General features: G+C 48.6%; 2 protein-coding genes across 2 annotated transcripts in view; one reads left to right on the top strand and one right to left on the bottom strand.

Moving 5' to 3' along the window:
* TAF7L (TATA-box binding protein associated factor 7 like) overlaps window positions 1-12,935 on the bottom strand; it is a 94,963-nt gene that overhangs the window by 40,893 nt on the left and 41,135 nt on the right. The window lies entirely within an intron of this gene.
* The window catches only part of RPL36A (ribosomal protein L36a), a 102,482-nt gene continuing 100,865 nt past the window's right edge, over window positions 11,319-12,935 (top strand). The window contains exon 1 of the mRNA XM_056859749.1: window positions 11,319-11,323. Within this exon, the coding sequence (XP_056715727.1) occupies window positions 11,321-11,323 (3 nt within the window). The 5' untranslated portion in view covers window positions 11,319-11,320. The remainder of the gene's footprint in view (window positions 11,324-12,935) is intronic.

Here is a 12,935-nt window from a genome sequence, read left to right as displayed (position 1 = left end):
TCTGGGAACTTTCATGTGGCCAATTCGGGTTGAATCAGAAAGTGGCTCTTTGGGGATGTTGTCCAGGCGAATGGCCTGTAGGCTTCGCCAGGGGGCCATTTTGATAGAAGGGGGAAGGCTCTCAAGGTGACTAACAGCTGTGAATCTTTAAGAACATCGACAAGGTTTTTTAAATTTAAAAGACAGGAAATTCTGCGTGGGGTTGGGTATGTGGTGAAAGGAACTGAAGAGGGATCGGGTGCCACGGTTATCTACCACATTCGTTGGGAAGGGCAGAAGCCACCCGGAGCAAATCGCATCAGTGCAGAAAGTGAGGGAGAGGGCAGGTTTTAAAACACACAGTTCCAATGGTGGCGGCAGCCTCGCAGGACAGAAGCTTTTATAACAAGAGAGCCTTATTGTATTAATTTGCATATTTATAAATATATATAATATATATATATAAATACGTATTATACATACTGTACTTAAGTGCTGTCTTGGACTCCCCCTTGCATTAAATTCTAATTCCTTGTTACGTGTTTCTCTCTGCCTCACGGTTATGGTCTGTTCCAAACTCTTGTTTTTGTTAATGGGAGGTGACTTCCCTTCTCCCTCACCTGCCCTGGCAGATTGTTCAAAGAGGATGGATTTTTTGGTGCTTCCTTATGGAGTTGGAACGCTCTCTGTCCAAGGGACGTAGGAAGAACGAGGATAATTTGGAGCTTGGCCACTGTATCCCACTAGGGTTTGTTTATATTTTGTGAGGTTGTAGTCCCCCACCATTGGTTCGGTTCCTGTGCGAGGTAAATGAGAAGCGCATGAGCAGTGGCCATGTACTTCTGGTGCAGCATTGCTAACTGATGGGCCTGGGGCGACCACTCAATAGGAGAGCACATCTTTTGCCTCCTGAGGCCCCAACAGCATGTCCAGTTAAAAGGATCGCAGGTGGCAGGTGTTGGGAAGATCTTTCTGTAGCTGAAGACCTCATACAGAGCCAAGCAAGCAATCCTTGTTATGAGGCCACTTCATCTGGTGTGTGTATAAATCGCCACGAAGCTGCAGCCTACTTTTGGCGACCCCATAGAGTTTTCAAGGCATCAGGCAAGCCACAGCTGCACAGCAGGGCTGAACGGGAACCTGTGTGTCTCACTGGGCCTTCAGTAGGGTTGCCGACCTCCAGGTGGTGGCTGGATATCTCCCACTATTACAATTGATCTCCAGCCGATAGAGATCAGTTCACCTCGAGAAAATGGCCACTTTGGCAATTGGACTCTGTGACTTTGAAGTCCCTCCCCTCTCCAAACACAGCCCTCCTCATGCTCTGCCTCCAAAATCCCCAGGTATTTCCCAGCCCAGAGCTGGCAACCCTACCCATCCACCACCTGCCCACAGTAGGGCTGAGTGGGAACCAGTCTCTCTCACTGGGCCTTCAGTTAGGCTGAGCTCCTTCCCTTTCAGCCAGCTTGGTCGCACTGGAACAATTGAACACGGCTTGAGCGTGGATTAGATCAGCTTCACCTGATGCAACTTACCTATTGTGGCTGAAGCAGCTCTGCCTCGGGGTCAATGCAGCCATGAATTAAGAGGGCAATTGGGTGGAAACATTATTGTCTCCCCCATTTCTCCAGCTGAGAAAGGAAGGGCGGTGGGACCTAGGGGACTCTGGCTTAGAGCAAGGCCTACAGAGTTGCCATGTCTTTATGGCTGTGGCACTGAACTTGGGCACGACAACATTGTACTGGATCAGTGGGAAGTTGTGATGCAATTAGGACGCTCCGTCACCTCCACTCTACATAGGAAGTAAGTCCTTGTTTGTTTGATCAAAACGGCTGTGCATGTGAGACGCCGTATGGCCACTGCATTGGCCAGTGGTGAGAGGCCAAGGCCTTATCCCCTTTCTCCCTTTCCGTCCTACTCCTGTGCTTCTCAGAACAGAAGCAAAGGCTGAATTGGGAAGTCGTGGGCTGATTATCCTAGGTGGGGCCTGTCAGAAAACTGTACGCAGGCCACCCTCTCTTTTGCTAATGGTTTCCCCGCCCAAACTATGAGGAGACATTCGCCAGAGATTAGTGCTTCTTTCAATAATCAGAAGTATGTCATTGACAGCTGGATCCACTGTTGATCATCGGTGAGTCCGATTCAGCCTGTAACTAGCAGTTAAACCCAGCACATGGAAATGTGCTAGACTTCCAATGGTATGGAATAATGGGGTTAATTTAAAAAGATATTCTAGGACCAGAGTACAGTTTTCTCTCATGCAGCGGTTGCAGTTCTAGATTGGAAGAACTGGAAGGCTCCCAGCTGTTCATGCGGTGTATCTAATGGGTCCCATGATACCCACAGTCTAGAGCCACAACTGGAAGGAAAATGGACATCGACATCGATGCCCATATCTGCCCATACAACAATAAGTGTTCAGGCACCAAGTTAACACATTTGGACCGATTGTAAGACTAGGCGGCATTGGCTTGTATCTTGTGCCACACATCTCCTGTCTCAATGGAAACCATGTGTTACACTTCCTTTCTTTCTTGTCAAGAAAGAAACATATTTACCAGGCAGATGTGGTCTAATGAACAGAGGGTTTCACCTGAAGCTTGATGCTGGAGATCGACTAGATCCACCATTCTGGGTCTTTCGAAGCTGGCATGCTAGAGAAGTCCTCTTTTGAGGACATGTGTGATTGACTTCTAACAGAAGGGGGTTATGGCTGTTGAATCATTCTTGGTGGATGAGTTGTAGCATGATATTTCTTGTTGTGGACTAAAGGTACTTCTCATTGGTAAGACTGAATAAGGTACGGTAGACAGAAATATATGCCATGAAGCAAACTGGATAGTCGGGCTATAGAACCTGGCTTGATCTCACGTGTGTTGAAGGCTCTTCATATGGCTGATTTGTAATCATGTTTGTCATGAGCTCTGTGGACACTGAGTGTGGTGAAGGGATGCTAGTTCTAAAAAATTTCAAAATATTAAAAAGGTTCTTGTGAACTTGAGGCCTGCCTCTGCGGGAGCGTTCCAGCACTGCAAGAATAAAGATGGTCCCATCAAAATGCAAGCTCTCCGTTCAGAGTGAATATGGTGGTGGGTCGTGAGAGCAGCGTGCCAGTTCTCCTCGTAGCATTGTGGATTGTCAGGAATGTTCCGTATGTTGAAAGCACTGTAGGTTGCAAAGGTTGTTGTAGCATGTTGTGTTGCAAATTGTGCGTGGGTGGCATTGCTAGATTGTGGCCGCATGTTGTCTGTGGAGCATTTTGGGGGTCTCAAATAGGGGAAAATAGTGGAGTGAGATTATTTGTGAAGATATGAATCATTATTTTTAAAGACCATCTGGATTGCTGGCCCCACAAGCTACCCTGCCCGAGGCTGATAAAGAACATTCTGTTAAAATAGATAGCAATGGTGGATCTTTAGCCTGGGCCAAGAATGTTCTGCGTGGGCACACATCAAGTTCTTCCTGCCAGGCGCATGCTTTATTGAGCTTGAAGGTGGAGCCTTGAAAAGACCCTGCGGAAATACTCGTAGTAGCTGTTTTTATTTATTCATTCCAGCCTTGAGGTCTCCTAGCTTTGGATCCTGATTAAATTCCTGGCAAGTAGCACGGTTGGCTGTGCACTGCACGGCTGCCCAAGAAGGATTGCTAAGAGGAGGAAATGTGCTTCCTCTTTTTCGCTTCTGAAGTCTTGTGCAGAAAGAGGCCTTGAGCACATTCTCCAAGGCAAGAGGTGTGGGCCATGCCCAGATCAGGAGGAACACAAACACATCATGGGACATGAAATGGGGGTATAAGAGGGATCAAGACATGTGAGCCCCACAAGACTAGAATGCAGATCAACCACAAATCCATCCTCAGGGTGTCCAGATGCATTGGAGGGCAAAGTCCTTCCCCTTTTGTGGCAAAGGCATGTCATGCAGGCCAAAGAAAAGCAGCACCTAACGAAATTCTCTCTGCTGAAGATGCAAGAACCCTGTAATGCGCCTGGCAATCCCTATTTTTATAATTAATGGCTTTCCCCCAAAGAATCCTGGGAAATACGGTAATATGAGAGCAATAATAATTCCTTCTTGCTGCTCCTAGACTCCGTTGCATTACTACCATTCCCACACTCCAAGCCACAACAGTTAAATAGATTTCAAAATGGTTTAATTTTGTAGTGTAGACATACATAGCTTGTTAAGAGGATGGGCATCAACCTTCCCTTTTTGCTATGGTAGCTCTTCCAAATGCCACAGAGACGTGCTTTACCCTGGATGACAAGAACCCCTCTCAAATTTCTGCATAGGGGAGCATTGGGGCTTCCTTCATCTGCTGAAAAGGTTGCGTGAGGGCAGTATTGGTGACAGAACACGTTAGGAAGCAACGTGGTTTTATTGTGATCTCTTCCTTTCATGGTACAGAGAGCGGAGTTGTCTTTTATTCATTGTAATTGTCATATGACAACTTAAAATGAGCATTTCTACTGAACAGCTTCCAAGGGTTAGCAATCAGCAACTACACCAATGTTGTGATAAAGCCAATGCGTGAAAGCACAAGTCTCTTGCTTCCCAACCATTCCAAAAAATAGAGAAACGACAATCTGTTGTTGAGCTGAGTGTTGCTTTTTAAAATATGTACAAGTCTATTTTCATGTCGATGATCAATGGCAGAAACTATTGTGGTAAAAGGCAACTGTTTTTAGAAAGAGTGTTGTAGAGTCTGCTGTTTTTCCCAGCCTCACAGCCACATGGGGTGGGATCCAGTAGTACATTTCCACTAATGGAAGGGGGAGTAGTTTTGCCGAGTCTTCCTTTCCACTGTAGACCCCCAGAGGACCCGTTATTCCTTTGTGTAGGGTCTTCTGTCTCAGGAGCAAGATTTCATGCTGTAGTGGGAAGGGGGTAGGTAAGAAAATCCCAGTCCATTACCAGAAATCCCTGTGATCAGCAAAGATTAGCATGGGATCCAACCCATTATGAGGCTTTGGGATCCTCCAAATTCTCTTGGGCAACACCTTCCCACTTCAGATGCCAAATGATCTTCCTTCCTTTGCAACTCCTCCAAGACTTCAGCAGCCAAGAACTAGGGCTGAACTTGGTTGCATAAAAATCTGTAACTGCTTCTACACTTGAAGAGATTGTCTGAGGCATGAATGAGTGATGAGTTTGTTTGTTCAAAGACTGGGAATAAAATTAATTATAACTGGCTACAATGTGGTGTCCTCGCTCAAGTCTTTCTGTCTCTGCTCTGGAAAAAAATAATAAATTTGTTTTTATATTGCACTGTTTGCTTTCATCCTTGATTCCATAGGAACATCGGGACGAAGCTTCTTGCCTCTTTCCCACTGTCTATTGTTCTCACACTTGTTTATAAAATTACATGAAAGGAACTTAACTGTATTGTTGTACTGCCATTCCTCTAAGGAGCTTGAGGTGGCACATAAGAGGTTTGTGGTGATAATAAACTCGTGTGAGAGGCCGAGTCTAGAAGTAGGGAGACTTCTGCCCACTCCTGGCCTCTGGCTGACGCCACTTGGTGGGGTAGGGGCTGGCAGAATGGCCAGGAAAACCAGAGTTTTCCTCTCCCGCTGATTGCCAGCCCCTACTTCATAAGTGGGGTGGAGATGTGGAGAACCAGCCTGGTGTTGTGGCGAGCAAATCGGATTAGGATCAGGAAGATCCACGTTCAAATCCCCACTCTACCATGGAAGCTTGCTGGGTGACGCTGGGCCAGTCACTTTCTGTCAGCCTCCCTCCCTCACAGTGCAGTGGTTGTGAGGATTAAACAAATTAAGTTAACACTCCTGACTTAATTTCTTTTTGCTATTGTTCACCACCTATAGCTGGTTTTCATGCTGACAAAACTATTTTTCATGTGGCAAGCGCTACAGTAAGATGAATTTTCTAGCATCACACACAGTTTCTCCCGTATCCTAAAGTACAGCATATGTACAGCTTTGGAAAAATGTCACCACACAAAAGAAGGGCAAAGCAAAGGAAAGATGTCTCGTTCCGTACAACAGGGAAGTCCCTCTCCATTGGTTGCGTGGGACATTATGTGCACAACTCAACAGATATAGCCTTCCTTCAGTTTTCTATATTTAGGGTTACCACCTTTGTGAGGCCTGGAATTCTCCCAGAGTTACAGCAGAGCTCTTGACTTTTGCCCTCTGTTCCCCTACAGGAAATGTCAGTTTTTAACCTGCCCTCTCCCCACTTTTGTTCGCAATGGGTCGCAAAGCGGCTTACATTGTTCTTTTATTATCCTCACAACAATCCTGTGAGGTAGAAATCAGAATCAGAAACATTTATTGCGGCATTGCGCCAAGAAAAATTAAGAACTTAACAGCAATATTACAGCGGATACATTGATATTGTTTAAAAGTTGTGTCATGCTAATTTAAAAGTATATAAATTAAAATGTTTCATGATTTGGATAAGAAATAAACATTTTGACACAAATTTAAGAAGATTTTTAACTATTTCTTTGACTTTTATTTTACTAAACTTTGACGAAGTTTGTAGATTGCTGCGCAGAATTTGGCGACCTCTCTAATTTGTAAGGGAATTTCATCTGAGAGGAGCTTCCTAACCTGAAGTTTTTCAGAATATAACCTGAGATTTTCTCAAGCATGGACCGGGACAGCTTAGAGCTGGCATCCTTATAGAATGAGCATCTGAAAAACACGTGTTCCATTGTTTCTATTTCCCCAGAATTGTATGGACAAAATCTCTCTGATCTTGGGATCTTGTTATACCTCCCTTGTAAAACCGCAGAGGGTAGGGCTGAACACCTAGCTAAAGTGAATGCCCTTCTATGAGTGTGGATTTCCAAGGTGGAAAGGTAGGCAGCTGGGGCTGGGATGTATCTGGTTGCAGGTGCCCTCAGCAAGTCAGACTGCTGTTCAATATCGTAAACTCTCTGGATTATAATTTTCTTTGCTTGATCTCTACTCACCTTCAGCAAAGCCTGGGGGGAGAGACCCAAACTCTCCAACTTACTTCTCACAGCCTTCTGCCATTTGGATTCAAAGTTGTCAATTAAAGTCAGGGGAAGAAGACCATGGGGATTGAATTTTATTTTTAGCCACAGAAGGAAAGATGCTATGCTCACTCTTGCTTCTGCTCTTAACATACCTGTTTCTAGACGTGCCAGGGAGTTCGATACACATCTAGGGACCTGGAGGACCAGTCTAAGAAACTTAGACTAGACTCATTCTAGTGGTGCCAAGCAAGAAGAGGGGGGTCCAAGATGTGTTCCGTAAAGCATTTGTGCCAGTGTTTTAGCCTGATATAATTCTAGGGCTGCTGGGATGACGTGCGCCCCCTTTGTGCGAAGGAATTTGGTTATGTTATAAACTGATCTATCCCCCAGGCTGGCCACAAATTTGCTATGGGCCAGCTTAGAGCCTGAGGCCTGTAGGACTACACCAAGTACTTGAAGCTGTTCACCTGCTCCATTCTATGCCCTTTTAAGTTCCAGACACTGAGTTTTGGGTGTTTGCCAAAAGCCATTATCTTTGTTTTCTGAAAATTGATGGTTAGTTTTTCATTATCCAATATATGGCAAATCTAGCAAGGGCTTTTTTAAGTCCTATAGGGGTTCTGGATAATAGAACGGTGTCATCTGCATACAACAGATCCAAAATATGCCGATGTGCCAGTTTTGGGGGATGCAGATCAGCTTCTTTTAGGCAATTTGGGATGCCGTTAATGTAATAGGTAAATAATGCAGGGGCTAAAAGGCAACCCTGTCTGACTCCCTTGTAGGTGTTCACTGGGTCTGTGAGGTGTCCTTCTCTACTGCATCTTACTTAGAGTGGTCTGCTTATGCAGGGCACGTATAAGGAAGAGGAGACTCCTATCGATGGAGGAAGATTCCAGTTTGGCCCATAGCAGGGGTCTGGAAATAGAATCGAAAGCCGCCTTGAGATCTCTAAAGGCAGCATACAGTGAGGATTTCCCCTTTGAAGAGTTCTTTTCTATAAGATGTTGAAGGATGAGACAGTGATCTGTTGTGGATCTGCCTTCCCTGAAACCAGCCTGTTCCTGTTCTATTATGTCTTCTTGGTCAAGCCAGCTGACAAATGTTTCTAACAGATGTCTTGCATATATTTTGCTAATGATGTTCAGAAGGCTGATGGGCCTGTAATTTGAGGGATCATCTCTCCTCCCTTCCTTAAAGAATGGGACCACTACTGCCAACCCCCAATCCTTTGGGATATGGCCTGTTTCGTCAATGTAGGTGAAGAGTGATGATAAAAAGGTGGCCCACCATTCGATGTTTTATTAAAAAAATTCTGGGGGAATACTATCTGAGCCTGGTGCTTTTCCACTCTTTAGCTGGCCAATCAACGTTTTTATCTCTTTCTGCGAGACTGGGGGCCATGGTGGATAGTTTATTATTTCTGTTGGAGAGACAGTGGATTAACATCTATATACATGTTTTGGAAGAAGGAGACCCATCTATCAGGGGTATAAGGGAGTCTAGTGGTGTGGAGTCTTTCAAAACTTGGCCTGATGTCAATCGCCAAAAGAGGGTCGAATTTTTGTCTTTAGCTGCCTTGATCAGAGTGCTCCATAGCTTTCTAGTATACTCCCTTCCCCCCCCCCCCGCCAGTAGTAGGGAGATATGTGCTTCCTGTCTTTGGTCTGAATGCTCTCCAATATATTCATGATAGGAGAGGGTGAGGGACCTTTTTGTGTCTAGACAAGCTTTATCAAACCAAGGTTTTGATCTATGGGGTGGAGTCAGCCTAGTGGCATTTGTGGAATATAGTGTGGGTCTCAGTTTCAGGATGAAGTTTTCATATATTGATAACGGATCCTGATTAGGGCTAGGTTTTAAAAAGGCCGAACAGTAAAACTGTAGGTCCTCGAGGGCTAGGAGATCTTTCAGTTGTAGGAGGAGACTGTTGACCATTTTACTCGACATTCTGCTTTTCCTACAGGACAGACCTGAGAAGGGTAGCCTGTTTTAAGGTGGATCAAATCAGAGACAGGTGCCATCTGGAGAATCAAGGGGAAGTGATCACCCTCAAAGTATGGAAGTATACAGAATGTCATCACCAAAGGAAGTAGGGAGTAACATACCAGCACATAGTCTAATGTGCTGGATCTAGCACCCGCCATGAAAGTGAATTCCCCTGGGTGATCCCCCTCAAAGGATCCATTTAATATATGCAGTCCCAGTCTAAATGCCAACTTTGCCAGACACAAGCCAGCAAAGTTTGAACGCTGATCTTTAAAAATCCGTGTAAGAGGAAGACTCACTGCTACTTCCTCTGGGTCTCTAATTGGGGTTTTGTATTTGGCTTCAAGGGTAGGATCATCAGGCCCCATGTGAGCGTTTAAATCTCCCAGTAATAAAATCTTGGCTTCTGGATAGGGATAAGACATAACTCTCTAAGGCTGCCCATTGTCCTTCAATAGCAGCTTTTCTATTCGAAGGAGGGAGATATGCATTAACAATAATTAGGCACGTTTGCTCCCAGAAAAAAGGTTTGCCATAGAGGGGGGGTTTCTCTACACATTTCACATTTAAAGTAGTTGACAAAAGGATGCCCAACCCACCTTTCAATCTCCATTCATTGGGACAATATCCTGAGGACGTGGTCTTCTTCACCCTTCCCTCTTCTGTCCTTCGGAGAAGGTAATCGAGCTCCTGGCAGCTTGTGCTCGTCTCCCTTCCGTGCTTTCTTCTTGACAGTGTATTGCGCCAGAAGGGGACTGGTGTATACGACTGAGTGAAGGGACTCCTTCCTGCCAATGGGCTTGTGTTTCACAGTTTGCACAGTAGAGGACGCTCTCCACGTGACCGGCCTGACACGGGGACGGATCTGGGTAACGGCAGAGACGGTGCCACATCGTATGTCAGGAGCTGACAGACAGGAGTCCCCCAGTATCCCACGGCGTCTTTCCGGTGCTTTCTCCAGAGGGAGCAGACAGGCGAGGTTCATGGGCATAACGTCCCTGAGGCCCGGAGCTCCATACGCTCCTATCACTGGATCCCATTTACGCCTTCATTGCGGGCCACAGGAGTCTTTGGTGTTTCCTGGTATCTCCTGGCAGAGGGGGAGGAGGAGGGGGCACTCCTGCATCTATTCCTCGTCATTTGGATGGGAGAGAAGACAGACAGACAGAATCTCTTTGTGTCGGCTGTCCAGAATTTTACTACCCATCTGAAATACATGGAAGAATTGCTTCTGGACTATGGGTTCCAACATGGGCCCCCAAACCGGGCAGGTAAACCTACCATTTGCACAAAGGGGCTTTCTTAAAAGGAGCCCTCCTTGGTCTAGGGAAAGGCTGACATTTCGAGACCCACCAGTGCCTTGCGTGGTCTCTTCCAGCCGTATTTCAGCCAAAGAGGGGCTCTCGGGCTACTCAGGCCCCAGCGGAGGCGACGAGGATGGGCCTCGGTGTGCAGCAGGAGCAGCTCTGGCTCCTCTGAGGTCCCGCCTCCTTCCCCACCCGCATTGCCGAGGAAACTGGCCTTACCTGTCCCTGGCAAGAGCGTCCCGATGTCCCTGGGAACCTCTCTGCTCTTCCGCAACTGATAAAGTCATCTTCCTAGAGAAGAGAGGAAAAAGCCCCCAATGATGCAAGTCCTCCTTTTCAGCAAACGGCTGGAACATTTGCCTCCATCGCCTCCCCACCACCCCCACCCCGCATGCCTCAACCATGCTTACTTTACCCAGCTGCTCACCTCCTCCTCCTCCAAGAGTTCTTGGGCCCGGCCCAGGAAGGAATAAAGGAGGATCAGGCTTCCCTCCCTTACCCACTCCTGGGCCAGGTGGGAGACATTCTCCCAACACGCCTCCGCAAATTGTTCCCTCTGTATGTGGGTGAGGTGATGCCACAACACCTGAAATAAAAAAGCACCCTTTTAGTCCTCTCCCACCCTGCCCGAAGTGAAGCCCCAGACATGGAACCGCCCAGCCCTTGCCTTTCATGAGGATGTGCCACAAAAGCACCACAGAAGACTCCCCTTACCTCACCCACATACACCAGGTGGAGGTAGCCCTCCTTCCATGGCTGCCCTGGGTCCTGCTCCCAGCAGAGCTCCTTCCTGCTGAGCCCTGAGAAAAAGAAAGTAGGGGCTGACATTAGGTTGCCACACCCAGAACGGCGTTGCTTCTCTCTGGCCGTTTGGCTTGGGGTCTCTCTCTTGCCTCGGGACGGGAACTGCCCTTGAGGCAAGGGTCTCTGAGACCCCCCCTCCTGCCGCAGCGTGGCAGTGTTCTGCACCCAGATGGAAGAAATCCAGCTTCTCAGAGGAGAATTCAGCCCACTTGGTGTTTACCAGATGTGGTGGGGCCATGGGGACAAGTGGAAAGAGCATCGAGAGAACTGGGAAGATGTCCAGGGAGGAGGAGCTTGTCACCCAAGGGCACCCAAGTCAGAAAGGAGGTGACTGGCTACTGCCAAAGGCTGCGGGTCTCATCCTGCCCAGAGAACTTACCCTGCTGGGACAGCAGCAGCTGATAAAGCTGGCCCATGGTCTCCCTGGCCTGTGCCCGGATGCCGGCTTGCAGGTCGGCCAGGGAGACGGCCAGCTGCACCACCAGGTGATCCAGGGCAGCATTGTTCCCAATCTAAAGGAGGAAGAAGAGCCATGGCTTGTCGATCCACAGGTAGCCCAGGAGCTCTGGACCTCCTTCTCGGTCCTAGGTCCGGTCTCACCCAGAAGATCCACCCCGCAGGCTCCCTTTGCTAGGGACTCTCCGACCTTTCAGCCTCCGTTTCCTTGGCCCCACACTCTGCCCCTCCACACCGCGGCCAGGAACCTTTCTGCCAGAACTCAGGGTCTAGCATATTCCTCCTCAGCCTATTTGCAGCATCATGGGAGGCGAGAAGCCAAAGGAAGATGTAGGGGAGGCTTAGCACAATCCAACTCCGTGCCGCAAAGGCCTGCTGGCTCGCCTGCAACTTGGGTGAGAAGCCCAGGACAGAGACACCTCCTTGCACAACCGAGAGCCAGACACAGGGAGAAGCCAGGGGAATCCAGCCCTGCGCCCTTCCGTCTGCAAGGTGCAGCAGGTCAAGAGAGGAGAGACGGAGGCAAAGAGAGTCTTCGGCGGCCCGTGAAATTTCCTAGCTGAAGCCAAAGCCGAGCCCTGCAAATGGGAAAGGCAGGCGGGGGGGGGGCTTATCTTGAAGGAGGGCAGATGGCTGAATGGAAGAGGGAGCTGCTGAGGGCGATGACGCGGGACCTGGCGGCGGCACAGCTGCTCTGCATCCAGTAGGCCAGGTGCTGTGGAAGCAAGCGGCACGTTTTTCAACAGGGGCTCTGCTCCTGTGGGATTGCTGCCTGCATCCATCCTGATCTTCTCCCCTCAGGCAGAGAGGCTAGGGGAGTGGCCTTTCAGCCAGTCTGGTCCTTTCCGGGAGAAGGTCTCCCTGGGAGGAAAGGGAACGGCTCTGCGCACAGGTTTCTGCTGACCCCAAGGTGCTACTCCCCCCCCAAACCCGCCAGGCTCCGGTTTCCACCCCCAGCCTCCAAGGGGACCTCCATCCACCTCCATCTTGTCTCCGCCACACTTACTTCCAGGAGGCCCACCAGATGCACAGCAGACTGGTCCTCCTGCACCATCGCCCTCAGCATGCCTTTCAGGCCTTCCTCCGCCTTTGTTTGCAGAGCCTGAAAGGAAGATGGAGCCGGTGTGAGGCGCGCGGAATCCCCCACCCCACAGGAAGCCTTGAAGGCCAGCCTGTTACTCTCCTGCTGCAAGCAGGCCCGTGGAATCAGGACCCTAAGAGGAGCCTCCATCTCTGTGGCCCTTTCCTGCCTTGCCTGAGGAACACCGCTCTCCCAAAAGCAATCGAGAAAAGTCACGGCCTTGGGCAAGGCAGGACCGGCAGGCCTCTGTGCCACACTCTCACCAAGGCCATCGAGATTTCATGTACCTGGTGCTGCCCGTCGTCTTGGCCTGGGCTCCCCATCACCACCAGCCGGAGAGCCCAGGCCACGAT

This window comes from Euleptes europaea, chromosome 13 (genome assembly GCF_029931775.1).
Source record: "Euleptes europaea isolate rEulEur1 chromosome 13, rEulEur1.hap1, whole genome shotgun sequence".
Classification (NCBI taxonomy): domain Eukaryota; kingdom Metazoa; phylum Chordata; class Lepidosauria; order Squamata; family Sphaerodactylidae; genus Euleptes; species Euleptes europaea.
The sequence above is the reverse complement of the archived record's forward strand: the minus strand, read 5'-3'. Positions and strand labels throughout refer to the sequence as shown.